Raw genomic sequence first — 27932 nt, 5'->3', positions numbered from 1 at the left:
ATAGCTCACTGCAACCTCAAACTCCTGGGCTCAAGCGATCATCCTGCCTCAGCCTGCTGAGTAGGTGGGACTACAGGCAAATGCCAGAACGCCTGGCTAATTTTTCCATTTTTAGTAGAGAAAGGGTCTACTCTTGCTCAGGCTGGTCTTGAACTCCTATGCTCAAGCAATCCTCCCACCTCAACCTCCCAGAGTGCTAGGATTATAGGTGTGAGCCACCACGCCTGGCCCCAAATCTAACATTTCTATTATTTTATAATACAATGCTAGCCCAATATGTAATGAAATTCTCCATGTTGTTGGTATTCTCTGCATTGGACTGCTAACATGTTCACCATTTCCCCCCCTATTTGTAGTTGGTTATAAGTGCCATATCCCATGGAAGCCCTTCTCTTCACAGTACTCTCTCTTTTCTCTAATTCCTTTTGTGATTTAATTAACATATTATTATAAGTCTGTTGTATCATTTATTTTGCCCTTTATCATAACCATTTGTTATCAGTCAACAAACAACTAGATGCCTACTGTGCACACTGGACACTATGGACTTATTGAAGCATTAAAATGTTCACTTACCCTAAGGCTTTTACATTCATGCACACAAACACAAAAGTAAATAATAAAAAAGGTACTATATAAAAAATGTCAAATAAGTAGTATGATCATAAGATTTTTTTTTTTTTATTCAGGGACAGAATGGATGATCATAAGATTTTTGAAGCAGAAAAGATACCCATGAGCCAGGGTGATCAGAACTGTATTAAGAAAGAAATCAGAACCTATGCTGCACTTTAAAAGGTGGGTCTAATTTATGTCAATATACAGCTTTATGTCTGAGCATAAAGAATTACTGAAACACTATCAGGGACTATCTTTCAGTCTGGAGCAGTGGTTGGTGAGCTTTCTAGGGAAGTAACGATAATCGAAAACAAAACCAAAGCAATGGTTACCATGTGAAAAACAATTACTCCTTTACATACACTATTTTGTTTACAAAAGCCATGACAGTTGGCATTATTGTCTTCTTTTAACATTTAGGGAAATCAAGACCAAGAGAGGGAAGTAACAAGCTAGATTAATAAGTGGTAGATCTGATATTGATACTCTGGTCTCTCTCTTATCCAGTAGATAGAGAAGACTTTGCTTTTTTCTCATGACTTTCTGATTGTATGACACACTTTAGTCCCTTTTTCATGTTCCACCCTCCACACCCTAGGCAGATCTAAGTGAGAGGGGAGAAGGCAGCTTTGTCCTTAAGTATTCACAAAAATCTGGGTTTCTTAAGCTACTTCAAATACATGCTTAATTCATCCTGGCTTTTTAAATAAACATGCTAGGAGAAGGCCAATTCATATAGTACCTGCAGCTCAGAGCATCCTGGTTGGGTTTCCAGACTGCCATTGTCTTGATCCACAAAATTCTTTAGCTTCCCATGAGAGACTCAGTCCTTACTACTCTCTAGTGAATGAAGAAAGCAAAGGTGCTCTGTCTCCAGGTCAAGAAATGAAATAAAGCGCAGAACTAAAGCAAATCAGATTCTATTCCCACTTACAAGACTGCCTCCTAACCATTCTAATTCCCTTTTGTGGATCGCAACCTTAAATAGCAATGGGCTAAAAAAAAAGTAATTTTAGTTTCTAACTGCATGTTATTTTTCTTCTCATTTGTATCAATTATTGATCATTAAGCTCAACTAAAGCTTCTTCCCTTGTACAAGGGAATATTTGATTGATTTCTACACAAAACAACCTTGTCATCAGAAACACTATTCAATACTGGCCTTTTGGACTTCAATATTGTACACCAATATCCCTAAGCTATTTCTATATTTGCCATTAATATACTTATTTAAAGATCAAAGGTATGACTATTTCCAAAGACTTAACCACATTCAACCTTCCCCTGGTTAGAACTAGCATTACTTCATGCACAAACAGCTATAAAAATGCCATTATTGTGAAATATATAACTAATTGGCACACAGGGAGTACTGACCAAATGATACTGCAGAGATTTGGGATCACCAATATGAGTTCATTTGTCCAAGGGAATTGTCACCCAGAATCCTAGCAAGCCAACAGAGAGAGCTATAAACGAGTCACAAAACAGAGAAAAAAGGTCAAAAGTGAAAGCACATAAAAGACCTAAAGTACATAAATAATAATGTAGATCTAAGTAATATCATACTCTGAAGCCTAAAACAGACAATTTTTTCTTTTCAAGTACCCATAAGACCATATACCATAAGAACTTTCCAAAAGTGGAAATAGTACTCTAATCACAATATAAGAAAACTTGGATTTAATAAAAAGAGGAAGTAAAGCAAAATAAAAACTAAAACCTAAAATCAAACTTCTCCTAGATATAACAAAGGCAAACAAACAAACAAAAAGGCTACAAAGATATCTTTGTGAAAATTGAGAAAACTTGAAAATGGACTGTATGCTAAATGACATTAGTGATTTAATATGTGTTTTGGTAGAAAAAAATAATGATTGTTTATAAAATATTTGTAATTGCACACAATTGGGGGAAATGTTCATCAGTGAAGTAGTAGCTAAATTATAGTACATTTATATAATGGAAGCAATAAGAAAAGATTAGGGAAGTTCTGTTTGTATGGATATGAAACGGCTTCAAATAGTAGGAAGTTTTTTTAAAGGGAATGGATAGAAGATAATATTTTATATATGCACTAGCAATTAAATATAAAGCATGCAAAAGAAAAAAGTAAAATTTCTTAGCTCTGGGAAGAGTAATTGAATACCTGAATATACTTTTGTAATTTTTGCATAGATATTTCTTTTTTTTTTTAAATTCAGGATATTATGGGAGTGCAAACATTTTGGTTACATAAAATGCATTTGCCTCACCTATGGAATACTACTCAACTAGAAATTTCTTATTTGACAGTTTTTATTTAAAAAATAAGAAGAAAGAATACTCATTCCAAAGAGTTTATTTTATGAAATTTTTCCCTCTAGCTAGTGCTAGAGCACTAGTATTTGAATTTAACATTTCTTCAAAACCTTTAGTTGACAGTTAGGGATGGGAGGAGACCCCAGAAAAGTCCATTAGATATAAGTACATAATTTTTTTCTTTTTTTTTCCTTTATTTTTTTATTTGTATATATTCATGGGGTACAAGTGCAATTTTGCTACATTGACATTAATATATTGCATGGTGGTGAAGTCTGGGCCTTCAGTGTATCCAACACTGGAGCAATGCACATTATACCCATAAGTATATAATTTTAAAGTGGGAAACACTGTGGCAAAAAGACATTTGTAAAAGCAAAAATTAAAACAAAAATACAAGGATGTGAATTTTCTCTAGGTTAATCTCTAAATTTATCATGATTTAAATAAAAGTATCATCAGATTTTCCTCAGGAGCCAGATAAATTAATTATAAATTTTATTTGAAAGAACAAACCAGAATAGCTATAAAACCTTGAAAGGGGAAATAAATGAAGAGGAGGAGAGAAGGAGGAGGGAGAAATCTCTAACAGATATTAAAATATATTAAAAGCCTCTATAAATAAAAATAACTACAGAAATAAACAAATAAATTACTGGGACCAAATGGAAATTGCATCAACATTCCAAATCGCAGTTGGAAATTTAATATTCAATAAAGATAAACCTTTGTCGTCAAGAAATATGGACATTTTAATAAATGACTGAGAATACTAGAGAACTATAATATATGTAGAAAAGGTTAAATTAGACTCATTGCTGACAGTGCATCAAGATAACTTCCAAATGATGCAGAGGTCTAAATATTTTTTAAGGGAACACACACAGGTATTAGAAGAAACATGAGTAAATTCCTCTATAATCTGTAAGTAGAGAAAACATTTCTAACTATTAACATACTCACAATCTAGACGCATAGAGAAAAGATAGCTAAATTTGACAATATAAAAATGAAAACCTAAAAATATTTTGCATTGTCAAAAACACCATAAACAAAGAAATAATGGGCAAATATTTTGCTATTTAAACGACAAAGGTTTATATACCTAACATATGAAAATTGTCTAAAAAATAGTGACAAAATTCACTGGACAAAAAAAAAAACTAAGCAATAGATAAGAGGAGGTAGTTTGGAGAAAAAGAAATGTAAGTGACTTTTAAACATATTTAAAATGCTCCAATTACAAATAGTAAGAGAAAGATAAATCAAAATTACACTGGGGTTCGCTTCCAGACAGGATGGAGTAATAGGACACTGTTTTGACCCTCCCACCTTATACCAGTGGAAAATCAGGCAAAATATATGAAACCATGAGAACCAGATACTGAATCTTCAGCATAGGGTTGTGATCTTTGTGAGAAGGGAAACAAACAAAATAAGCCTTATGACTGTACCGGTTTACTACCTAGCAGCAAATGTCAGGCCATGCAAGGAAGAGAAAAAAATAACACCCAGGAAGTTTGAAGAGATCAAAGCAGATAGAATGTGCAATGCGCCACAGAAGAGAGAGCTCTGAAGATCTGTAGAGAACTATCTTCTTTGAAGCTTTGACTAAGACATGATCTGCACGTGTATAAGAAAAAAATAACTACTAGAAAGTGGTAGGTAGAATAGTGCACACAACACACACAGGGAATGTTTTGGGTTCCTAGCAGCCAGAATGGAAGGGCCCCATAATACATGGAACATTTGGGTAGGATCTCATTAGTAGTTATATAAGCCCTTGACTAAAAAAGGCTGCCCTGGAAGAGCTTTAGGCCTAAAAGCAAGACTCACAGGAATCCAACAGATGCCAAGTAACATATTAAATAACTGCCCTCTGGAACAAGATCCAAAACTGTTTAAGAAATCCAGAAATAAACCATATAAAAATCCCAATGTCCAGCCTACAAAGAACCAAGAGAAAAAAAATCAATGAATGGAAACAGAACCAGAAATTAAAGAGATGATGGAACTTGTGGTTTTACATGTTTAAGAAGGTAGAGGAAAGAAAATATGAGCATGATGGAAAGAGAAATGAAAGTTTTTTTTTTTTAAAAAAAGATCCAAATGGAACTTTGAAAAATAAAAATACAATATCTGAAATGAAAAATTCACTAGGTGGAATGGACAGTAGATTAAGCGCTTCTGAAGATATTATCAGTAAATTTAACAACATAGATATGAAATTATTCAAATGAAGCACAGAGAGGGAAAAAAATGGAAAAACTATTTGAGTATCAGGGACCCTAATATACACATAGCTGGACTCCCAGAAGGAAAGTAGAGGAAGGGTACAGAAACAGTAATGGTTGAAATTTTACCAAGTTTGATGAAAACTATGAACTCACATATCTAAGAAGTTCAACTAACTCCAAGCAGAATAAACATAAAGAAAATCATCCGAAACAGAGCATAATCAAATTACCAGTGATGAGGAGAAAATTTTTAAATGATCCAGAGGAAAAAGACACATCACATATAGAGAACAAAAATTAGATCAGATTTCTCACAAGAAATTATTCAAGAAAAGACAGGCCAGTGCGGTGGCCCACGCCTGTAATCCTAGCACTCTGGGAGGTGGAGGTGGGAGGATCGCTTAAGACCAGCCCAAGCAAAAGTGAGACCCCATCTCTACTAAAAACAGAAAAATTAGCTGGGCATGGTGGTGCATGCCGGTAGTCCCAGCTACTCGGAAGGCTGAGGCAGGAGGATTGCTTGAGCCCGCAAGTTTGAGGTTGCTGTGAGCTAGGAGTACGGGACGGCACTCTAGCCCAGGCAACAGAGCAAGACTCTGTCTCAAAAAAGGAGAAAAAAAAAAAACCAAAAAAGTGTCAACTAAAAATTATTTATGCAGCAAAAATATCTTTCAAAATTGAAGGCAGGCTCTTAGTCCACAATAAAAGAAAGATATAGCTTGAAATTTCCAAAGTTCTTGGAGATTAAACAGTACGCTTCTAAATAACACAAGAGTCAAAGAGGAAATCTCAAGAGAAACTTAAAAATCAAGGTGACTATAATCAACAATAAGTCAGGGTATACCATAAAATAACTATTACAGAAGAGTGGAATTAGAATGTTCCAAACAAAGAAATGATAAATTCTTGAGGTGATAGATGCCTCAATTACCCTGAATTGATTAATAGATATTGTATGCTTGTAATAAAACATCACATATACCCTATAAATATATACAACTATTATGTACCCATAACAACTAAATATAATTTTTTTTAAAGTTATGTTTCTTGTTATTATCTAAAACAACAAGCATTTCTTAGAACAGAAGTAATATATTCTCTGATTAATCCTCTGGAGGGATTGCTTGCCAGTATAATATTCTTTTTCCTGTCTCCCTGAAAAAATGCATAAATCAACACAATGTATCAAAATCTGTGGAATGTGGCAAAAGCCATGCTTAGAGGAAAATTTATAGCATTGAATGTACATATTAGAAAAGAAGACTTAGTAATCTAGGCTTCCACCTTAGGAAACCAGAAAAAGGGCAAATTAAATCCAAAGTAAGCAGATGAAAAGAAATAGTAAAAATTAGAGCAGAAATCAATGAAATTGAAAACAGAAAACCAATACAGAAATCAACAAAACCAAAAGCTGGTTTTTTAAAAAGATCAATAAAATCAATAAGCCTGTAGCCAGGGTAACTAAGAAAAAAAGAAAGAACACATTTTACTAATATCAGAAATGAAGGAAAAAACATTGCTATAGATCCCCTGGACATTAAAAGATTAATAACGGAATATTATAAATAACTCTATGCCCACAAATTTGATAACCTAGGTGAAATAGACCAATTCCTTCAAAGACACAATCTACCAAAACTCACAGAAGAAGAAATAGACTATCTGAATGGGCCTATATTTATTAAAGAAATTAGATCAACAATTAGTAACCTTCCCAGATAGAAAGCACCGGGTCCAGACAAGTTCACTGGTGAATTTTACCAAACATTTAAGGAAGAAATTATACCAATGCTTGAAAATCTGTTCCAAAGGACAGAAGTAGAGAAAATACATCCTAACTTATTCTATAAGGCCAGCACTACCTTAATACCAAAACCAAAGACATTAAAAAAGTAAAGAAAACTACAGACCAATATCTCTTATGAACATACATGCAAAAATCCTCAGCAAAATATTTGTAAATTGAATCCAATAATACAATCTGCCCTCCTTATCCATGGGTTCTGCACCCACGGACTCAACCAGCTTCAAATCAAAAATATTTTAAAAATTAACAATAAAAAATAATAATACAGCAATAAAAAATAATACAAATTTGAAACCAATATAGCATAACAACTATTCACATAGCATTTACATTGTATTGGATATTGTAAGTATTCTAGAGATGATTTAAAGTACAGTCATGCATCATTTAACCTCAGGGATACATTGTGGTAAGTGCTTCATTAGGTGATTTCATCATTGTGTAAACATCATAGAATGTACTTGCACAATGTAGATGGCGTATTCTACTACGCACCTAGGCTATATGGTATAGCCTATTGCTCCTGGGCTACAAACCTATACAGCATATTACCGTACTGAATATTGTAGGCAACTGTAACACAATGGTAAATATTTGTGTATTTAAATCTAGCTAAACACAGAAAAGGTACAGTAAAGACATAGTATAAAAAATTAAATATGGTACAACTGTGTAGGGCACTCACTTATCATGAAAGGAGCTTGAAGGACTGGAAGTTATTCTGGGTAAGTCAGTGAGTGAATGTGAACATTACCATAAACTATTGTAGACTTTATGAACACTATACACTTAGGCTATACTAAATTTATTTTTAACATTTTAATTTCTTCAATAATAAATTAATGCCAGCTTACTGTAATTTTTTTTACTTTAAAAACCTTTTAAAGTTTTTTAACTTTTTTACTTTTTTGTAATAACACTTAGCTTAAAACACAAACACATTGTACAGCTATACAAAATATTTTATTTCTTTGTATTCTTCTTAAGTATTTTCTATTTTTATTTATTTTTTACTTTTTAAACTTCTCTGTAAAAACTGAGACACAAAACCACACATTAGCCGAGGCCTACACTGGGTCAGGATCATCAATATCACTGTCTTCTACCTACACATCATGTCCTGCTAGAAGGTCTTCGTGGTCAATAACACACACAAAGCTATCGTCTCCTATGATAACATTGCCTTCTCTGGAAAGGCTGAATATTATTCCATAGTGTATGTATGTATGTTTTTCACATTTTCTTTCCACATTCATCCATTGGAGAACACACTTACATTGTTTCCATGTCTTGGTTATTGTGAATAATGCTGCAATGAAAATGGGAGTGTAGATGTCTCTTCAAGGTAATGATTCCTTTTCATTTGGATACTCAGAAGTAGCATTGCTAGATCATGTGGTAGTTCCATTTTTAATTTTTGAGGAATCACCACACTGTGTTTCATAATGACTGTATAAACTTACAGTACTACAAACAGTATAAAAGGGTTTCGTTACTCTATATCCTTGCCAGCACTTGTCATCATTTGACTTTTGATAATAGCCATCTTAATAGATATGGGGTAATATCTCATTGTAGTTCTAATTTGCATTTCCTGATTATTAATGCTATTGGTAAATGCCAGCTTTTGTACCAACTGGGACACAAATGCCTTCTAAATGGAGGATGCTGTCCTATTTGATGCAATACATGCCTTAAATCAGTGACAATATAAGATGCCATCTCTTCCATAGCCAGAATATATAAGCTCAAGGTAGAAGAACAGTTATATTTTGTGTTAATTACCTTTTTCTTTCTCTATTTCCCAGTAGTTAATTCACATGAAAGACCCTGGTAGAGGCTGGCATTTTGGGTTTAGAGTACTCTGCAAAGATGTAACTATTTCTCCTATGATACAAAATTTCTTCTATCCTGATATTATTTGTCCTGCCCTGATTGTTCCCTGTATGAAAGAGTGGACACAGAGAATAAAAGAATAGTTTCCATTTGTCCCTCCAAATGTTGTTCACCCTCAAGCCTTCTCCACCTAACTTTGTGTATTTATTAAGTCTTCTCCAGGTAACTATTTTGAGTGTGCTGTCTCTTATCTTCGAAGGATCTTGAATGATACAAGTGTACAAAATTTAAAGTGAAATTCCTTGTTTTCTTGCTTAACAGTTTCACTGCCCTGAAATACTTACTGAAGAAAGTTTGTCTATTTTTTCATATACATATATATTTATATGAACAGTGACATACTATATGGTGTGCTGTCCACTGTTTCACGCAACAGCATGTTGTGGTTATCTTTAACTATAGTGATTTTGAACTTGCTTTTGAGTGGGTTCAGAGAATTTCACTGTATGGATGTAGCCTAACTTCTTTAATTTATCATCAACTGATAGATATTTTAGTTGTTTCATTTACTATTAAGCTTTAAACACAGCAAAGAACTTCTGTAAAGCTAAATCTTGGTACACATCCATAATTGCTCAGTATGTGATTGTATAAAAAGTGGTATATATATTCTTCTATTTACCCCATAAAAATATAGCACATTGACTTCTATGAAGATGATCAAGTGATGATAGCTAATTTTTTGAGTTAACATTTATTTATTTTAAGGGATTAATTATAATGGGTAATTATCAATAGTTCCAACAAAATAGCACAAAGATATTAGACAAAAAATTTCACTTTTGTTTCTTTCTCTCTAGTGTCTTATTATGAGTTTTGATATCCTTTGGTTGCAATGGACAAAGCAAATAGCTCTCTAGGGGCAAAGTACCAGATCTATGAGCTCCTTCTAAATCATCATGTTTTTGCAGCATCTCTTGGTCACTGTGCTCTTGAGGTCTATGTAATTAGCTTCATGTCTTCCTATGGCAGGATATTATATGGCACTTTGTGTTAGAGAACAAAGCAAAATCTCAGAGTCCCTGAAGATGCCAGTCTCTTTATACAGGTAATGGAATGATGGAAATACATTTAACACTGGGAAGAGTGGCTTTAGTCTCAGACGTGGTTTTCTTGTTGGAATTGTTATGAACATGAGTCTTATCCCAAGGTGCATGTATGTCATCCTGAAGTGAAGTAGATAGAGTCCAGAATGGAATTGAATAGCACAGGAAAGTAATTATGAAAAAGTTTATTAACATATTGGAAAAGGTTAACTGAACTTGACTTTGAGCTAGAATTGTATTGTGCCCAGGGAAATATGAAAGGCATTAGAAAAATTCAAATGGCTTTGCAATGTTTTCGATTCAGTATAGGTTGCAATTAATCACTCTGTTCTCATTGATAATTACATGAGTGATTCTCATCTTCTGTAACTTGGTAAAAAGTCAAGAAAATTGATGACACATGAAAATACAAAAATAAAGGTTATATTTTTATCTCAATTTTCTTTTTAAAAGAGATGGGTATAAACTGTTGATGTTCTGTAACAAGGGAAGCAAATTTATCATCAACTTGTCAAGTTTGCAAGGTGGAAAACAGTTTCATAGACACCTGAATGGAAATAAAAGACATAGATACCAAAATACCTAAAGCTGAATAAATAACTCCAATGTAACGTCATTTAAAAATGCTATGTGAAAAATTTAAAAATAAAATAGTACATAAAACTACCGGAGGTTAGACTGAGTTTTCCTGGTCTCTTATGTGGTTCAGAATTAGAGTATTTGTATTAATTTTGTTTCTAAATAACAAGTAGAGTGAAGAAGGGTTAGGTTCATTGACAAAAATAATTTTGGGGATGGGCATGAGAAAAATATTCTGAGAGTAAATATAAAAGGTATTGAGTTTGTTGAGTCTTGTGAACAGAAAACTAAGGAGCAACTTACTTTATGGCATTTATATATATAAAATTTTATTTGATCCAGTAGCTGAGTATAAAACTATAATTATTTTATCCCTACAGTTTACCCAGTGAAGTTAGTATTATTAATTGCAATTTGATAGACAAATAAACTGAGGTTCAAGAGTTTAAGTAACTTGTCCAATCTCAGCTTGTCAGTGGCTGAACTGTGGTATAAATCTTGGTATTCTGAATCCAAAGCCCACATTCTTTCTACTATACCATATTACTTCTCTAAATAAAACTAAAATTACAGTATAATGTGATAAATCCTTACACAGAGGCTTCAATAAAATGTTTTACACTACATTATGATGTTCTTCATACATTTAAGCTTTGCAGATCATGTGCTAAGTATTCAACAGCAATTCTTTTCAAAAATCTTCTCAAATTATCTTTGTTTTTTTCCCCTAATGCTTCTCAGACTCACACTTCAGTAGAACACAAAATCACACCCTTCGGTTTTGCTGTAATGTCAAATTATTAGTAAAGTTTCTGAATATTGACTTTCAACTTCAGTACCTAACATAATGTAAACTGGTAAAAGACAGCTCATTTAACTGCATCTGTCTGTGAACCACTGTTTCATAGCTTCAACGAATCCAAATGTGAAAAAGTACAATCCATGCCTTTCAGATGCTTGCAGGCTATTCGGTGAGTTAGACTTGTACCTAGTTCACTGTAATATAAGGGATAGTAAAATAAATGCTAGTAATATAAAGCTAGATGTCACAGATATGGTAAACATTTAATAAATCTTGAATATTGATATTTTTGTGAGGTAGGGAGTGGGAAGGAAGTGCTTCATTGTGTGAATAAGGCTGGTAGTCTTCGAGTAGTTGTAATATTTTTTTTTTTTGGGGACACAGTCTTGCTCTTTTGCCCGGGCTAGAGTGCTGTGGCATCAGCCTAGCTCACAGCTACCTCAAACTCCTGGGCTCAAGCAATCCTTCTGCCTCAGCCTCCTGAGTAGCTGGGACTACAGACATGTGCCACCATGCCCGGCTAATTTTTTCTATATATTTTTAGCTGTCCAGATCATTTCTTTCTATTTTTAGTAGAGACGGGGTCTCGCTCTTGCTCAGGCTGGTCTTGAACTCCTGACCTCGAGTGATCTTCCCGCCTCTGCCTCCCAGAGTGCTAGGATTACAGGCATGAGCCACCGTACCCGGCCGGGATGTAATATTAAATAGTTGAAAAACATGAATCGTTTTGTGAGACTGCAGCAAGGCTATATTAGTACTGAAGCAAAAATCAATAGAATTTGGAGTTAAATTGCTGTTACCAATGTTGAGCAATCTTGTATCTCATGAGGAACATCACAGCAACTACTGTGGGAGAAAGTAGAAGGAGATTAAAACAGAGACAACTTGGTGGAAGAGAATGCCTCCATGTGACAGTCACCACTGTCTCTGTGTCAGGACAATTACAGAATCTGTGAGCATATTAGGTTTTCCTCCCCTACCCCTGCAAGCTTTAATAAGGTGTGGTTAACAAAAATTGTATACATTTATGGTGTATGATGTGATGTTTTGATATATGTATACATTATAAAATGCTTAATTCAAGCTAATCAACATATTCATAATTTCCCATACTTACCATTTCTTTGTGGTGAGAACAGTGACAATCTACCCTCTTAGCAATTTCCAAGAGTGCATGCAATACATTGTTATTAACTGTAGTAACTATGCTTCACAGTAGACCTCTAGATTTATTCCCAGGTTTAACTGAAACATTGTACCCTGTGAATAACATCTCCCCATTGCACACCCCCTCAGCAGCCCTTGTCAACCACTATTCAATCTCTAGCTGTATAAGTTTGATATCTTTAGATTCCACATATAAGTGGGATCTTACAGAATTTGTTTTTCTGTCTGTCTTACTTCACTCAGCACAATTTCCTCTAGCTTCATCCATGTTGTTGCAAATGACAGGATTTCCTTCTTTCTTAAGGCTGAAGAGTATTCCATTGTATATATGTATACACCTCCCCTCTCAACCCATGTCTCTATCCATTCACCTGTCAGTGTACACTGAGGTTGTTTCCACATCTTGGCTCTTGTGAGTAATGCTGCAATGAACATGGCTGTGCAGATATCTCACTGAGATACTTTTTAAATTGCTTTCTATATGTACCCAGAGTGGGATTTCTGCATCACATGGTAGTTTTATTTTAATTTCTTGAGGAACCTCCACACTGTGTTTCATAATGGCTATATGAATTTACATTTTCAATAATAGGGTACAAGGGTTCCCTTACTCCACGGTCTTGACACTTGCTACTTTTTGTCTTTTTGATAATAGGTATTATAACAAGTATGAGATGATATCTCATCGTTTACATTTGCATATCTCTTATGATTAGTGATGTTGACAATTTTTCATATACCTGTTGCCCATTTGGTTGCTTTTAATGCTAAAGTGGAAATAAGCTTTCATTACTTGGACTTCTCCCCTTTTGGTTCACTAATAAAATGATGATAATTTACATTTTCTCCTGTTTTTCTCCTTCAGGTAGCAATGCCCACACAGCCAATGGAGAAAGCAAATCACTCTGTGGTGTCAGAGTTTGTGTTCCTGGGACTCACCAATTCCTGGGAGATCCAACTTCTCCTCTTTGTGTTCTCCTCTGTGTTTTATGTGGGAAGCATGATGGGAAATTCTCTCATTATGCTCACTGTGACCACTGACCCTCACTTACATTCTCCTATGTATTTTCTATTGGCCAACCTCTCCTTCATTGACCTGGGTATTTCTTCTGTCACTTCTCCGAAGATGATTTATGACCTTTTCAGAAAGCACAAAGTCATCTCCTTTGGAGGCTGCATTGCTCAGATCTTCTTCATCCATGTCATTGGTGGAGTGGAGATGGTGCTGCTCATAGCCATGGCCTTTGACAGATACGTGGCCATATGTAAGCCTCTCCACTACCTGACGATCATGAGCCCACGAATGTGCATCTTCTTTTTAGTGGCTGCCTGGATGACAGGCCTCATCCACTCTGTTGTTCAGTTGGCATTTGTAATAAACTTACCCTTCTGTGGTCCTAACGTGTTGGACAGCTTTTACTGTGACCTTCCTCGGTTTATCAAACTTGCTTGCACAGATACCTACCAACTAGAGTTCATGGTCATAGCCAACAGTGGATTCATGTCTGTGTTCTCCTTTTTCATACTGATCATTTCCTATATTGCCATCATTCTCACTGTTCAGAAACACTCTTCAGCTGGTTCATCCAAGGCTCTGTCTACACTTTCAGCTCACATCACTGTGGTAGTCTTGTTCTTTGGTCCTTTGATATTCTTCTATACATGGCCATCTCCCTCCACACACCTGGATAAGTTTCTGGCCATCTTTGATGCAATTCTCACTCCTCTTCTGAATCCTATCATCTACACACTCAGGAATCAAGAAATGAAGGTGGCAATTGGGGAAGTATGCAGACAGCTAGTGAATTACAGGAAGATCTCTTAAGTGTTTGCTTGTATTGTGAGTGTCCTCATTGACTGTTTAAGGACATTGCTGACGGTCAAACTCAGAGAGAATCTTCTCTTTGTCTTAACTGGATTGATTATCAACACAGATATTGGGTTTTTTTGGTCCTCACTTGGCTGCGAAAAACATCAACTTAACAAAAGAGAAAAGGAATTATAGATAAAATATTTGTAAAACAAAGATTATAATAATTTTGAGCTATAAGTCCTAAGGAATAATATTTATATAAAATAATCCATAGAAATACAAGAGAGCAAGATCCTTTAAGGCCTTCAGAAGAGGGAACTAACAGGAATCTGTCTCAAATACAGGAATTTATGGCAGTATGCAATGGTGGATTCATAAAGGGAGATTCAAGTGGGTCCTCCTACTGTATCCCACAGCTTGTCCATATCTACCCCGCTTTTGTGTCTCTTTGAGGGCTGTGCAAGAAGAATAGCATGTTTGAGAGCACACATACAGGAGTCTAATGAATGCATGCTTTTGTTTAGAAGCTGTGTGAGCTATTTTTGGAATATCAAAAGAGAACTGAGAAATTGTCATGATTGTTCTCCATGATCAACATTATGCTACTAAAACCCCTTAGGTTTTTTTTTGTTTTTGCTTTTTTTTTTTGAGGTAGAATCTCACCTGTTGCCTGGCCTAGAGTACTGTGGTGTCAGCTTAGCTCATAGCAACTTCAAAACCCTGGGCTTCTGAGATCATCCTCCCTCGGCCTCTTGAGTAGCCGGTACTATAGGTGCACACTATCATGCCCAGCTAATTTTTTTCTATTTTTGGTTGAGATGGGTCTCACTGATGCTCAGGTCGGTGGGAACTCCTGAGCTCAAGCAATAATCCTGCCTTGGCCTCCAAGAGTGTTAAGATTACAGGTGTGAGCCACTGTACCCATCCTGCAGTTGGGGAATTTGAGGTTCCTATCTTACAGCTCTGGGTAGTTCGTGTTTAGAAGTCCTGGTTTTCATAACAAGAGGAAACATTTCTACCAGAGACGCAAGAGTTTTATTTTCGCTTATGGCTATTGCCCAGGAAATTCAAAATTCTTGTGTGATGAACAAACAAGGAAGAAGAACAATCACCATCCTGGCAGCAGTAATTGATCATTAGGAAAAAGTAAAACTGTTGTTAGGTAACGGAAGTAGGGACGATAGAGTTTGGCACCAGCTGATCCACATGGGTGACTTTTAATATTCCTATAGCCAGTTTTGGTGGTAGATGGACAAGTGCAGCAGCTGTGGCCTGAGAAGTGCATAGTAAGCAGTGGCTTGGAGTGCTCATGGGTGAGCACTGAGGTCAACTTATGAGCCAAATAGGACAGCAGATTTGTTAACTGAAGAATCTAGACTATATAGGAAAGGAGGGATATGAGTACCAGGTGTGGTTTCACAACTCACTTGAGGAGTAGGTTTTGTAATTCATCCCATTAGCTTTCCTCTAATAAGATGTGTTCAGGATAAGAGGCGGACCAAAGCCCTGGAAGAGCTATTCCCAGAACCCAGGTGAAGCACGAAGATGCAAGTGGCTCCATGGTGGATGTCATGTATCCTCTGCTGTCACCCAGGTCCCCTCTTCATGACAGACATTTATTCCCCCAGCTGGTAGAAGAGCTGTTGCCTGACATCTCTCATCAGTCTGCCCTCCTTGGAACAGACTTGGCTAAAGACAGTTGATTTAACCAAGACCATGTGCACTTTTGTGGCAGTTTCCTCCAACAGCCAACTTGAGACAATTCTGAAAGGTCATCCTAGGTTCAGGACTCCCGCCAAGGGTGGCTGAGGCCTTGTTGTAACTGCACTCTTGTCCAATTTCTTCCTCTGGCACATCTAGCTTAATCCCTGCTTTCAAACAGAATTGATCCTGAGAGCACTCTTTGACAAACTTCCTGCATGCTGATCTGAGAGTCTGCTTGGGAACTCAACCTTTGATGCGTAGGTTTTCCTGATCTCTGTCATATTACTGCCAGAGAAGGATATTGAGGATGTTGGTATTATATGGAATATTACGTTGGTTCAGTACTTTCATATCATGGTAATTAGATCTAACGAGCTAGTACGTAGAAGTAATAAGTACTCTAAATGCCTTAGTAAGAAGCACATTTGCCAGATGACGAAGGAAGATGAATCCTGCAAATGTTCAGGGACCTCACACAGCAGTGACTTTTATCTCTAAGTGGTTTGGTGGCATGCCATGGTACTTCTTCCAAAGTTGCTGCACCTCGCAATGCCTGGCACAGAGAAAGAGGCCCAATCCTTGGTGCATTTCTTTGGAATTTGGAGGCAACATATTCTGTAATGGGTGTATTGTTCCAACTCATTTACCGGGGAATCATAGGCTGCCTGTTTCAAGTTGTGTCTGGAGCAAGAAAAGTCTCTGTACACAGTCTGCAAGGCAATAGTAACCTGCATACGTAGGAGCTCAGACTCCTACTCCTTCACAGCATTACTGAAAATTCTCTATGACCAATTAAGAGTGGAGGACAAAGCATGAGCCTGGTTTATGAATAGATATGCATATCATGCCGGCATCAGCTGTAGGTGAATAAGCACTGTATTAAATCCTACTAAGAGACTGCCTGAAGGATAGTGGCAAATGACAGCTCCTCTAGTGGGAAGAACTTTAGGGAATACATTTAGTTATATACAGTAGTCTTTGGAAGGAGAGATGGCCTGAGATACAGATCTTACTAATTCTTAGGCAGGGCTGATGGTTTGTTTGGATGTTCAGGGCCTAAGAAGGAAGAAGATTATAAAATTATTGGCATGGACTGCTGGGGAGAGATATGTATTTAGACTTCAAAGAAAGGCACAGACAATGAAGACATTTATGTTCATATAAAGCCAGTTAGAGGTTGGTAAGTATCCAGGAGCAGATGACCTGCCCCTGGAGATGCCAGTCAGTCCTTTTCCCCAGCTATCCTAGGACTGCTTAATAGGTACTAAACTGGCCATAGCAACAGAGATGAAGTCTCTGCATAAAATCAACCACATGAATTTCCCTTCAGTAAGGCTGATCTGGCTGTCTTCACTGCCGAGTGCCCAAGCTTCCAACATAAAGGTAAAGAGTCAGCACCCACTACAGTACTTATCTCACCATAGTGTGAGACTAGCTGTAGCTGTCCACCTTTTGGAAGGTTCAACAGAGTTAAACTTTTCTTTTATTGAATTGAGAAAGGCTAATCTTCATATATGCATATATAAAAAGTCATAGAGATAAATATACATACATATATTATAAACGTATATTTATTATCTGTAAATATATAGTATATAATTATATAATATAAATATGTTATAGCACTCCTTCTTAACATTCATCTTTCTTTCTTTTTTCTTTCTTTCTTACTTTTCCTAGGTACCGATTTGTCTTTCCAATGCATAGTGCTGCTGCCAGCACCACCATTCATGGATTTATAGAATAGCTTTACTGCTATATCTGTTGCTGTTGTATCATATTCAATATTTCCTCTGGGCATGTTTTTTTAGGAAATGAAGTGTGACAATGGGCTTATACCCATGAACTTCACTAGACTTGTGCTCTAACACCCAGAAACAAATGGCTTAATAGAGTAGTGGGATGGCCTAGTGAATGCTCTGCTTTTTTGGTATATTGTTTATATTTTATATTCATGTAAGTATAATTTCATTTTTATTTAATAAAACAAATGAGATCATTGACATTTTAGTCCAGCACAGCACTGACTCCTCTCACACATGGCTTATTTTATGGACCGTAGATCCTGACAACACACTCATTATGTGGACATTCAGTGCATACTTGTGTTACTCCAGACATAGAAAATCACTTTGATCCCAGGCTTGTTCTATACTTGCATAAGTAACTGTTAGAAAGTTCTTCCTTCTATTGGTATATATTTATGCTTTTAAACATTTTTATTTTCTTTTCCCCAGTTTATTGAGGTATAATTGACAAATAAAAATTATATTTAAGATGTACAATGACATGTAGTAGGGTTAGAGGTTGTGGTGTCCCAAGGAAGAATGCTTCCAAAGTGAGCATAGCTGGGACTGGTCTCTGACCACTTTGAGCTCCTTTTGTCACTAAGCCAACAGATAGAAAGGGGTCTGCCTCTGACATTTGTGTGGCCTGGGGAAGAGCAAAAACAGAATTCCACAAGCCACATGTTGAACTATTTGGAAGTTTTAAATCAAGCTAACAAAATCCCAAGTAAAATAAATTCTCTTTTAACATACTGATCAATTTATCACAAAATATATATTAATATATGCATCAATACCCAGAAAATTTGGAAAGCCAGGTTTGCGGATTTTGGAATGTTTGGAATAAAATTACTGGGTTCTGAGGACCAGAACGTGATCTAGAAGTAGGGGCAAGGACTCCAGGTGGACACGTCTCGTGGCTTCTTAAAATCTTCACACCATGGTGAAGGGTATGAGCAGGAAATGGCTATTTTCGCATCTTTTGTAGGATGGGGAGTAAGCAGGGAAGGGGATTCTCTTGCTTGGGTCTAAGGACAGTACTGCGTGTCAGGCTGACACATTCCAAATACTGATGGAAAGTTGGTTCCTACTCCACAGTGGGGACAAGGAGTATTAAGTCCAGAACTCTGGGAATATACTGGAGGTGCTTCTTAGTACTTTTTGCCCATAGTTCTCATCAATGGAAAACAATGGCATTCCATCAAAAAAAGGATCATCTGAAGATTGATATCCTATAGGAATAATTGTAGGGATAAAATAATTTGTTCATCCCACAGGAAGGGTACCCTGTCCAGCTTAGGTACTGATAGAAGATAAGATGAACTGATGGAAGTTCTGTTATCAAAATAGACCTCATGACCAGCTACAGTAATGGAGATTTTGACAGTTATATTTTGTGTTAATTACCTTTTTCTTTCTCTATTTTCCACTAGTTAATTCATAGGAAGGACACTGATAGAGGCTGGCATTTTGGGTTTAGAGTACTCTGCAAAGATGTAACTATTTCTCCTATCATACAAAATTTCTTCTATCCTGATGTTATTTTTCCTGCCCTGATTGCTCCCTGTATAAATGAGTGGATAAAGAGAGTAAAAGAATAGCTTCCATTTGTGCCTCCAAATGTTGTTCACTTTCAACCCTTCTCTACCTGACTTTGTTTAGAGTACATAGTAAGCTTAAGAGTATTTATTAAGCTCTTCTCCAGTTACCTATTTTGAGTATGCCATCTCTTATCTTGGAAGGATCTTGATTGATATGAGTATATAAAATTGAAAGTGAAATTCCTTGTTTTCTTGTTTAACAATTGCACTGCCCTGAAATACTTATTATAGAAAGTTTATTGTCTATTTTTCTAGATACATATATATTTATATGCACAGTGACATACTATATAGTGTGCTGTCCACTGTTTCACTCAATAGCATTTTGTGGTTGTCTTTAGCTATAGAGATTTTGAGCTTGCTTTTCAGTGGCTTCAGAGAATTTCACTGTATGGATATAGCATAACTTCTTTAATTTATCATCAACTGATAGATTTTTTAATTGTTTCACTTACTGTTAAGCTCTAAGCACTGGAAAGAACTTCTGCACAGCTAAATCTCGGAACACGTCCATAATTACTCAATATATGATTGTATGAAAATGAAGTGTTGTGTATATTCTTTTACTATTTGCTGTATAAAAGTTTAGCACATTGTCTTCTATGAAGATGATCAAGTCATTATTTAATTTTTTGAGTTAAAATTTACCTATTTTAAGGGATTAATTATATTGGGTAATTATCAATAGTTACAACAAAATAGCACAAAAATATTAGACAAAAAATTGCACTTTTGTTTCCGTCTTTCTCTCTAGTGTCTTATTATGAGTTTTTATATGCTTTGGTTGCATTGGACCAAGCAAATAGTTCTCTAGGGGCAAAGTACCCGATCCATGAGTTCCTTCTAAACCATCATGTTTTTGCAGCATCACTTGGTCACTGTGCTCTTGAGGTCTATGTAATTAGCTTCATGTCTTCCTATGGCAGGATACTATGTGGCACTTTATGTTAGAGGACACAGGAAAATCTCAAAGTCCTTGAAGTTGCTGGTCTCTTTATACAGGTAATGGAATGATGGAAATAACATTTAACACTGGGAAGAGTGGCTTTATTCTTTTTTCTTGTTGGAATTGCTATGGACATGAATCTTATCCTAAGGTACATGCATTTATCCTAAAGTGAAGTAGGTAGAGTCCAGAATAAGGAACTGAATAGTACAGGAGAATAATTATGAAAAAGTTTATTAACATATTGGAAAAGGTTAACTGAACTTGACTTTGAGCTAGAATTATATTGTGCCTAGGGAAATGTGAAAGACATTGGAAAAAGTCAGATGGCTTTGTAATGTTTGGATTCAGTATATGTTGCAATTAATCACTCTGTTCTCATTGATGATTATATGAATGATTCTCTTCTTCTGCCACTTGGTAAAAAGTCAAGAAAATTGATGACACATGAAATTAGAATGATAAAGTTAATTACATTTTTTATCTCAATTTTCTTCTTAAAAGAGATGGGTATAAACTGTTGATGTTCTGTAACAAGGGAAGCAAATTTATCATCAACTTATCAAGTTTACAGGGTGGAAAACAGTTTCATAGAGACCTGAATAGAAATAAAAGACATGGATACCAAAATACCTAAAGCTGAATAAGTAACTCCAATGTAATGTCATTTAAAAATGCTATGTGGCCGGGCGCGGTGGCTCACGCCTGTAATCCTAGCTCTGGGAGGCGGAGGCGGGTGGATCGCTCGAGGTCAGGAGTTCGAGACCAGCCTGAGCAAGAGTGAGACCCCGTCTCTACTAAAAATAGAAAGAAATTATCTGGCCAACTAAAAATATATATACAAAAAAAAAAAAAAAAAAAAAATTAGCCGGGCATGGTGGCTCATGCCTGTAGTCCCAGCTACTCGGGAGGCTGAGGCAGTAGGATCGCTTAAGCCCAGGAGTTTGAGGTTGCTGTGAGCTAGGCTGATGCCACGGCACTCACTCTAGCCCGGGCAACAAAGTGAGACTCTGTCTCAAAAAAAAAAAAAAAAAAAAAAAAAAAAAAAAATGCTATGTGAAAAATTTAAAAACAAAATAGTACATAAAACTACCAGGGGTTAGATTGAGTTTTCCTAGTCTTTTATGTTATTCAGACTTAAAGTATTTTTATTAATTTTATCTTTGAACTATTAATATAAGTAGAATGAAGAAGGCTTAGGTATGCTGACAAAAATAATTTTGGGGATGAAGATGAGAATAAAATTCGAAGAGTGAATAAAATTCAAAGAATAAATAAAACAGGTATTGAGTTTGTTGAGTCTTGTGAACAGAAAGCTAAGGAGCGACTTAGTTTGTGGCATTTACATATATAAAGTTTCATTTGATCAAATAGCTGAGTTAAAACTTTAATTATTTAATCCCCACAATTTACCCAGTGAAGTTAGTATTATTAATTGCAATTTGATAGACAAACTGAGGCTCAAGAGTTTAAGTAACTTGTCCAATCTCAACTTGTCAGTAGCTGAACTATGGTATAAATCTTGGTTTTCTGAATCCAAAGCCCACATTGTTTCTACTATACCATATTACTTCTCTAAATAAAACTAAAATTACAGTATAATGTGATAAATCCTTACACAGAGGCTTCAATAAAATGTTTTCCACTACATTATGATGTTCTTCATACATTTAAGCTCTCCAGATCATGTGCTAAGTATTCAACAGCAATTCTTTTCAAAATCTTCTCAAATTATCTTTGTTTTTTCCCCCTAATGCTTCTCGGACTGATACTTTAGTAGAACACAAAATCAGACACTTGGATTTTGCTGTAATGTCAAATTATTAGTAAAGTTCCTCAATATTGACTTTTAACTTCAGTACCTAACATAATGTAAACTGGTAAAAGACAGCTCATTTAACTGCATCTGTCTGTGAACCACTGTTTCATAGCTTCAACAAATCCAAATGTGAAAAAGTACAATCCATGCCTTTCAGATGCTTGCAGGCTATTCGATGAGTTAGACTTGTATCTAGTTCACTGTAATATAAGGGATAGTAAAATAAATGCTAGTAATATGAAGCTACATGTTACAGATATGGTAAACATTTAATAAATCTTGAATATTGATATTTTTGTGAGGTAGGGAGTGGGAAGGAGGTGCTTATTTGCATGAATAAGGCTGGTAGCCTTGGAGTGGATTTAATATTAAATAGTTGAAAAACATGAATCGTTTTGCGTGACTGGAGCCAAGCTATATTAGTACTGAAGCAAAAATCAAAAGAATTTGGAGTTAAATTGCTGTTACTGATGTTGAGCAATCTTGTATCTCATGAGGAACATCACATCAACTACTGTGGGAGAAAGCAGAAGGGGATTAAAACAGAGACACCTTGGTGGAAGAGAATGCCTCCATGTGACAGTCACCACTGTCTCTGTGTCAGGACAATTACAGAATCTGAGCATATTAGGTTTTCCTCCCCTACCCCAGCAAGCTTTAATAAGGTGTGGTTAACAAAAATTGTATACATTTATGGTGTATGATGTGATGTTTTGATATATGTATACATTATAAAATGCTTAATTCAAGCTAATCAACATATTCATCATTTCCCATACTTACCATTTCTTTGTGGTGAGAGCATTGAAAATCTCCCCTCTTAACAATTTCCAAGAGTGTAATACATTGTTATTACCTCTAATAACTATGCTTCACAATAGACCTCTAGAGTTTATTCTCTGGTTTTATGGAAATGTTGTACCCTGTGAATAATATCTCCCCATTCCTCACTCCCTCACCAGCTCTTGTCAACCACTATTCTGATCTCTAGTTCTGTAAGGTTGATTTCTTTAGATTCCACATATAAATGAGATCTTATAGAATTTGTCTTTCTGTGTCTTTCTTATTTCACTTAGCACAATTTTCTCTGGCTTCATCCATGTTGTTCTAAATGACAGGATTTCCTTCTTTGTTACAGCTGAAGAATATTGCATTGTACATGTGTATACACCTCCCCTCTCAACCCATTGTCTCTATCCATTCACCTGTCAGTGTACACTGAGGTTGTTTCCACATCTTGGCTCTTGTGAATAACGCTGTAATGAACATGGGAGTGCAGATATCTTGCTGAGATACTTTTTTTTTTTTTTTTTAATGGAATGACTTTATTTTATTTATTTTTTTTTTATATATATATTTTTTTTATTTCAGCTCATCATGGGGGTACATAAGTTTAGGTTATATACATTTTCCATGTCCCACCCATCCCCCCGAGTCAGAGTCCCAAGCGCGTCCGTTCTCATTCTCCCGACAGTGCACCTGGCACTCATCATGTAGTCATACCTCCATCCCCTCCCCCCCACACCTCCCCAGGTCTGCACCTTCAAGCATGACCATTCCCCAGAGGGTGTGCAACGCACTCATCATGTAGGCATACACCCATCCCCTCCCCCCACCCCCCATCCCAGTCTGATATCCAATTGGTATCCTTCCCTGATGTACATTTAGGTGATGATCAGGGAAACCAGTTTTCTGGTGAGTACATGTGATGCTTGTTTTTCCATTCTTTGGATACTTCACTTAGTATAATGGGTTCCAGCTCTCTCCAGGAGAACCAAAGAGATGTCGTATCATTGTTATTTCTTATAGCTGAGTAGTACTCCATGGTATACATATACCACAGTTTACTAATCCATTCGTGGATTGATGGGCACTTGGGTTGTTTCCACATCCTTGCGATTGTAAATTGTGCTGCTATAAACATTCGGGTACAGGTGTTTTTGTTAAAGAATGACTTTTGTTCTTCTGGGTATATGCCCAATAATGGGATTGCTGGATCAAATGGTAGGTCTACTTGAATCTGTTTAAGGTATCTCCATATTGCTTTCCATAGGGGTTGCACTAGTTTGCATTCCCACCAGCAGTGTATGAGTGTTCCTGTCTCTCCGCATCCACGCCAACATGTGTTGTTTTGGGATTTTGAAGAAGATAATAAGCAAGGGCTGGATAAACTATTTGAAGACATAATAGAAGAAAATTTCCCAGGCCTTGCTAAAACTTTAGATATACAGGTTCAAGAAGCTCAAAGAACCCCTGGTAGATTCATAGCAAATAGGAAAACACCACGCCACGTAGTCGTCAGACTGACCAAAATATCCACTAAAGAGACCCTTCTTCGAGCTGTAAGGAGAAAGAAACAAGTAACATACAAAGGGAGGCCCATTAGAATTACGCCAGATTTCTCAACTGAAACTTTACAAGCAAGAAGAAGTTGGGGCCCCATTCTCACTCTTCTGAAACAGAATAATGCCCAGCCTAGAATCTTGTACCCAGCTAAGCTAAGCTTTCTATATGAAGGAGAAATTAAGACATTCTCGGATAAACAAGGACTGAGGGAATTCACCAAGACAAGGCCACCCCTCCAAGAAGTACTCAAAAGAGAGTTACACATGGATCATCACAACAAAGACCCACGAATGTAAAACCACCCAAGAGCTAAAGATCAAATTCTAGCCACCACAATGGCTCAAGAGAGAAAACATAGCAATGAAGTTCTACCCAATAAGATAAACAGAAATCTATCCCAATTATCAGTTCTCTCACTAAATGTCAATGGCCTGAATTCCCCACTCAAGAGACATAGACTGGGCCAATGGATAAAAAAACACAAACCAAGTGTCTGCTGCCTTCAGGAAACTCACTTAACCGGCAAAGATGCATTTAGACTGAAAATAAAAGGATGGAACCTGATATTTCAAGCAAATGGTAGCCAAAAGAAAGCTGGTGTGGCAGTTTTAATTTCCAATAACTTAGTCTTCAAACCAACAAAAGTAATAAAAGACAAAGACGGTTACTACATACTGGTGAAAGGCACAATTCAACAAGAAGACATAACCATACTTAATATATATGCACCCAATCTAGGTGCACCCAGATTCATAAAGCAAATCCTACTCGATCTAAACCAAATCATAGGCAACAACACTTTAATAGTTGGAGATTTTAATACCCCACTGACAGCACAGGACAGATCCTCCAAGCAGAAAATAAGTAAAGACATAGTAGACTTAAACAGAATGCTAGAACAAATGGGCCTGACTGACATCTACAGGACATTCTACCCGAAAACCACTGAATATACATTCTTCTCATCAGCTCACGGGACATTCTCTAAGATTGACCATATCCTAGGTCATAAAGCAAGTCTTAAAAAAATTAAAAAAATAGAAATCATACCGTGCATCTTCTCAGATCACAATGGAATAAAAATAATAATGAACCTTAACAGGAACTCTCATTCCTACGCAAAGTCATGGAAGCTAAACAACCTTCTCCTGAATAACAATTTTGTAAAGGAAGAAATTAAGTCAGAAATCAAAACATTCTTTGAATTAAATGACAAAGGTGACACAACTTATCAAAATCTATGGGATGCAGCTAAAGCAGTCCTGAGAGGAAAATTCATTTCCATAAATGCCTATTTCAAAAAGACAGACAATTTACAACTAGACAACTTAATGAATAGACTCAAAGAGCTGGAGAAAGAAGAACAGACTGACCCCAAACCCAGCAGAAGGCGAGAAATTATTAAGATCAAATCAGAATTAAATGAAAAAGACAACAGAAATACTATAAGGGAAATTAATAAAACAAAAAGTTGGTTCTTTGAAAAGATAAATAAAATAGACACACCACTGGCTAGACTAACCAAGAGCAGAAAAGAAAAATCTTTAATAACTTCCATCAGGAACATGAAAGGAGAAATCACAACCGAAGCCACAGAGATACGTGACATTATCTATGAATATTACAAAAATCTTTATGCACACAAATTGGAGAATGAGGAGGAAATGGACAAATTTTTAGAATCACACAGCCTTCCCAAGCTCAATCATGAGATACTTTTTAAATTGCTTTCTATATGTACCCGGAATGGGATTTCTGAATCACATGGTAGTTTTATTTTTAATTTCTTAAGGAACCTCCACAGTGTGTTTCATAATAGCTATATGAATTTACATTTTCACCAATAGGGTAGCAGGGTTCCCTTATTCCACAGCCTCGCCAACACTTTTTGCGTTTTGTCTTTTTTGATAATAGATTATCTAACAGGCATGAGATGGTATCTCGTCATTTAAAATTTGCATGTCCCTGATGATTAGGGATGTTGACAATTTTTCATATACCTGTTGCCCATTTGGTTGCTTTTAATGCTAAAGTAGAAATAAGCTTTCATTACTTTGACTTCTCTCCTTTTGGTTCATTAATAAAATGATCATAATTTACATTTTCTCCTATTTTTCTTCTTTAGGTAGCAATGCCCACACAGGCAATGGATGGAGCAAATCACTCTGTGGTGTCAGAGTTTGTGTTCCTGGGACTCACCAATTCCTGGGAGATCCAACTTCTCCTCTTTGTGTTCTCCTCTGTGTTTTATGTGGCAAGCTTGATGGGAAATTCTCTCATTATGCTCACTGTGACCACTGGGCCTCACTTACACTCTCCCATGTATTTTCTATTGGCCAACCTCTCCTTCATTGACCTGGGTATTTCTTCTGCCACTTCTCCGAAGATGATTTATGACCTTTTCAGAAAGCACAAAGTCATCTCCTTTGGAGGCTGCATTGCTCAGATCTTCTTCATCCATGTCATTGGTGGAGTGGAGATGGTGCTGCTCATAGCCATGGCCTTTGACAGATACGTGGCCATATGTAAGCCTCTTCACTACCTGACGATCATGAGCCCATGAATGTGCATCTTCTTTTTAGTGGCTGCCTGGACGACAGGCCTCATCCACTCTGTTGTTCAGTTGGCTTTTGTAGTAAACTTACCCTTCTGTGGTCCAAATGTATTGGACAGCTTTTACTGTGACCTTCCTCGGTTTATCAAACTTGCTTGCACAGATACCTACCAACTAGAGTTCATGGTCATAGCCAACAGTGGATTCATGTCTGTGCTCTCCTTTTTCTTTTCTTTTTTTTTTTTTTTTTTTTTGAGACAGAGTCTCACTTTGTTGCCCAGGCTAGAGTGAGTGCCGTGGCATCAGCCTAGCTCACAGCAACCTCAGACTCCTGGGCTTAAGCGACCCTACTGCCTCAGCCTCCCTAGTAGCTGGGACTACAGGCATGAGCCACCATGCCCGGCTAATTTTTTTGTATATATATTTTTAGTTGGCCAGATAATTTCTTTTCTATTTTTAGTAGAGACGGGGTCTCACTCTTGCTCAGGCTGGTCTTGAACTCCTGACCTCGAGCGATCCACCCGCCTCGGCCTCCCAGAGGTAGGATTACAGGCGTGAGCCACCGCGCCCGGCCTCTGCTCTCCTTTTTCATACTGATCATTTCCTATATTGCCATCATTCTCACTGTTCAGAAACACTCTTCAGCTGGTTCATCCAAGGCTCTGTCTACACTTTCATCTCACATCACCGTGGTAGTCTTGTTCTTTGGTCCTTCGATATTCTTGTACACATGGCCATCTCCCTCCACACACTTAGATAAGTTTCTGGCCATCTTTGATGCAATTCTCACTCCTCTTCTGAATCCTATCATCTACACATTCAGGAATCAATAAATGAGGATGGCAATGAGGAAAGTATGCAGACAGCTAGTGAATTACAGGAAGATCTCCTAAGTGATTGCTTGTA

At 36.5% G+C, this 27932-nt stretch overlaps 1 protein-coding gene and 1 pseudogene across 1 annotated transcript; both read left to right on the top strand.

Annotated features, from left to right (window-relative positions):
• Positions 1 to 711: 711 nt before the first annotated feature.
• On the top strand, positions 712 to 14281 carry LOC123621645 (olfactory receptor 4F3/4F16/4F29-like). The gene is made up of 2 exons (XM_045527530.1): positions 712 to 798; positions 13322 to 14281. The coding sequence occupies exon 2, from the start codon at positions 13328 to 13330 to the stop codon at positions 14279 to 14281; it is 954 nt and encodes a 317-aa protein (XP_045383486.1). The 5' UTR covers positions 712 to 798; positions 13322 to 13327.
• On the top strand, positions 745 to 27919 carry LOC123621639 (annotated as a pseudogene).
• Positions 27920 to 27932: the final 13 nt, after the last annotated feature.

The sequence above is a fragment of the Lemur catta genome, chromosome 1, assembly GCF_020740605.2.
Source record: "Lemur catta isolate mLemCat1 chromosome 1, mLemCat1.pri, whole genome shotgun sequence".
NCBI lineage: Eukaryota > Metazoa > Chordata > Mammalia > Primates > Lemuridae > Lemur > Lemur catta.
This window is presented reverse-complemented; position numbering and strand designations above follow the sequence as displayed.

Excerpts from the sequence above, each read along its gene's own strand:
- LOC123621645 (XM_045527530.1), top strand. The coding sequence starts at position 13,328 with ATGCCCACACAGCCAATGGAGAAAGCAAATCACTCTGTGGTGTCAGAG.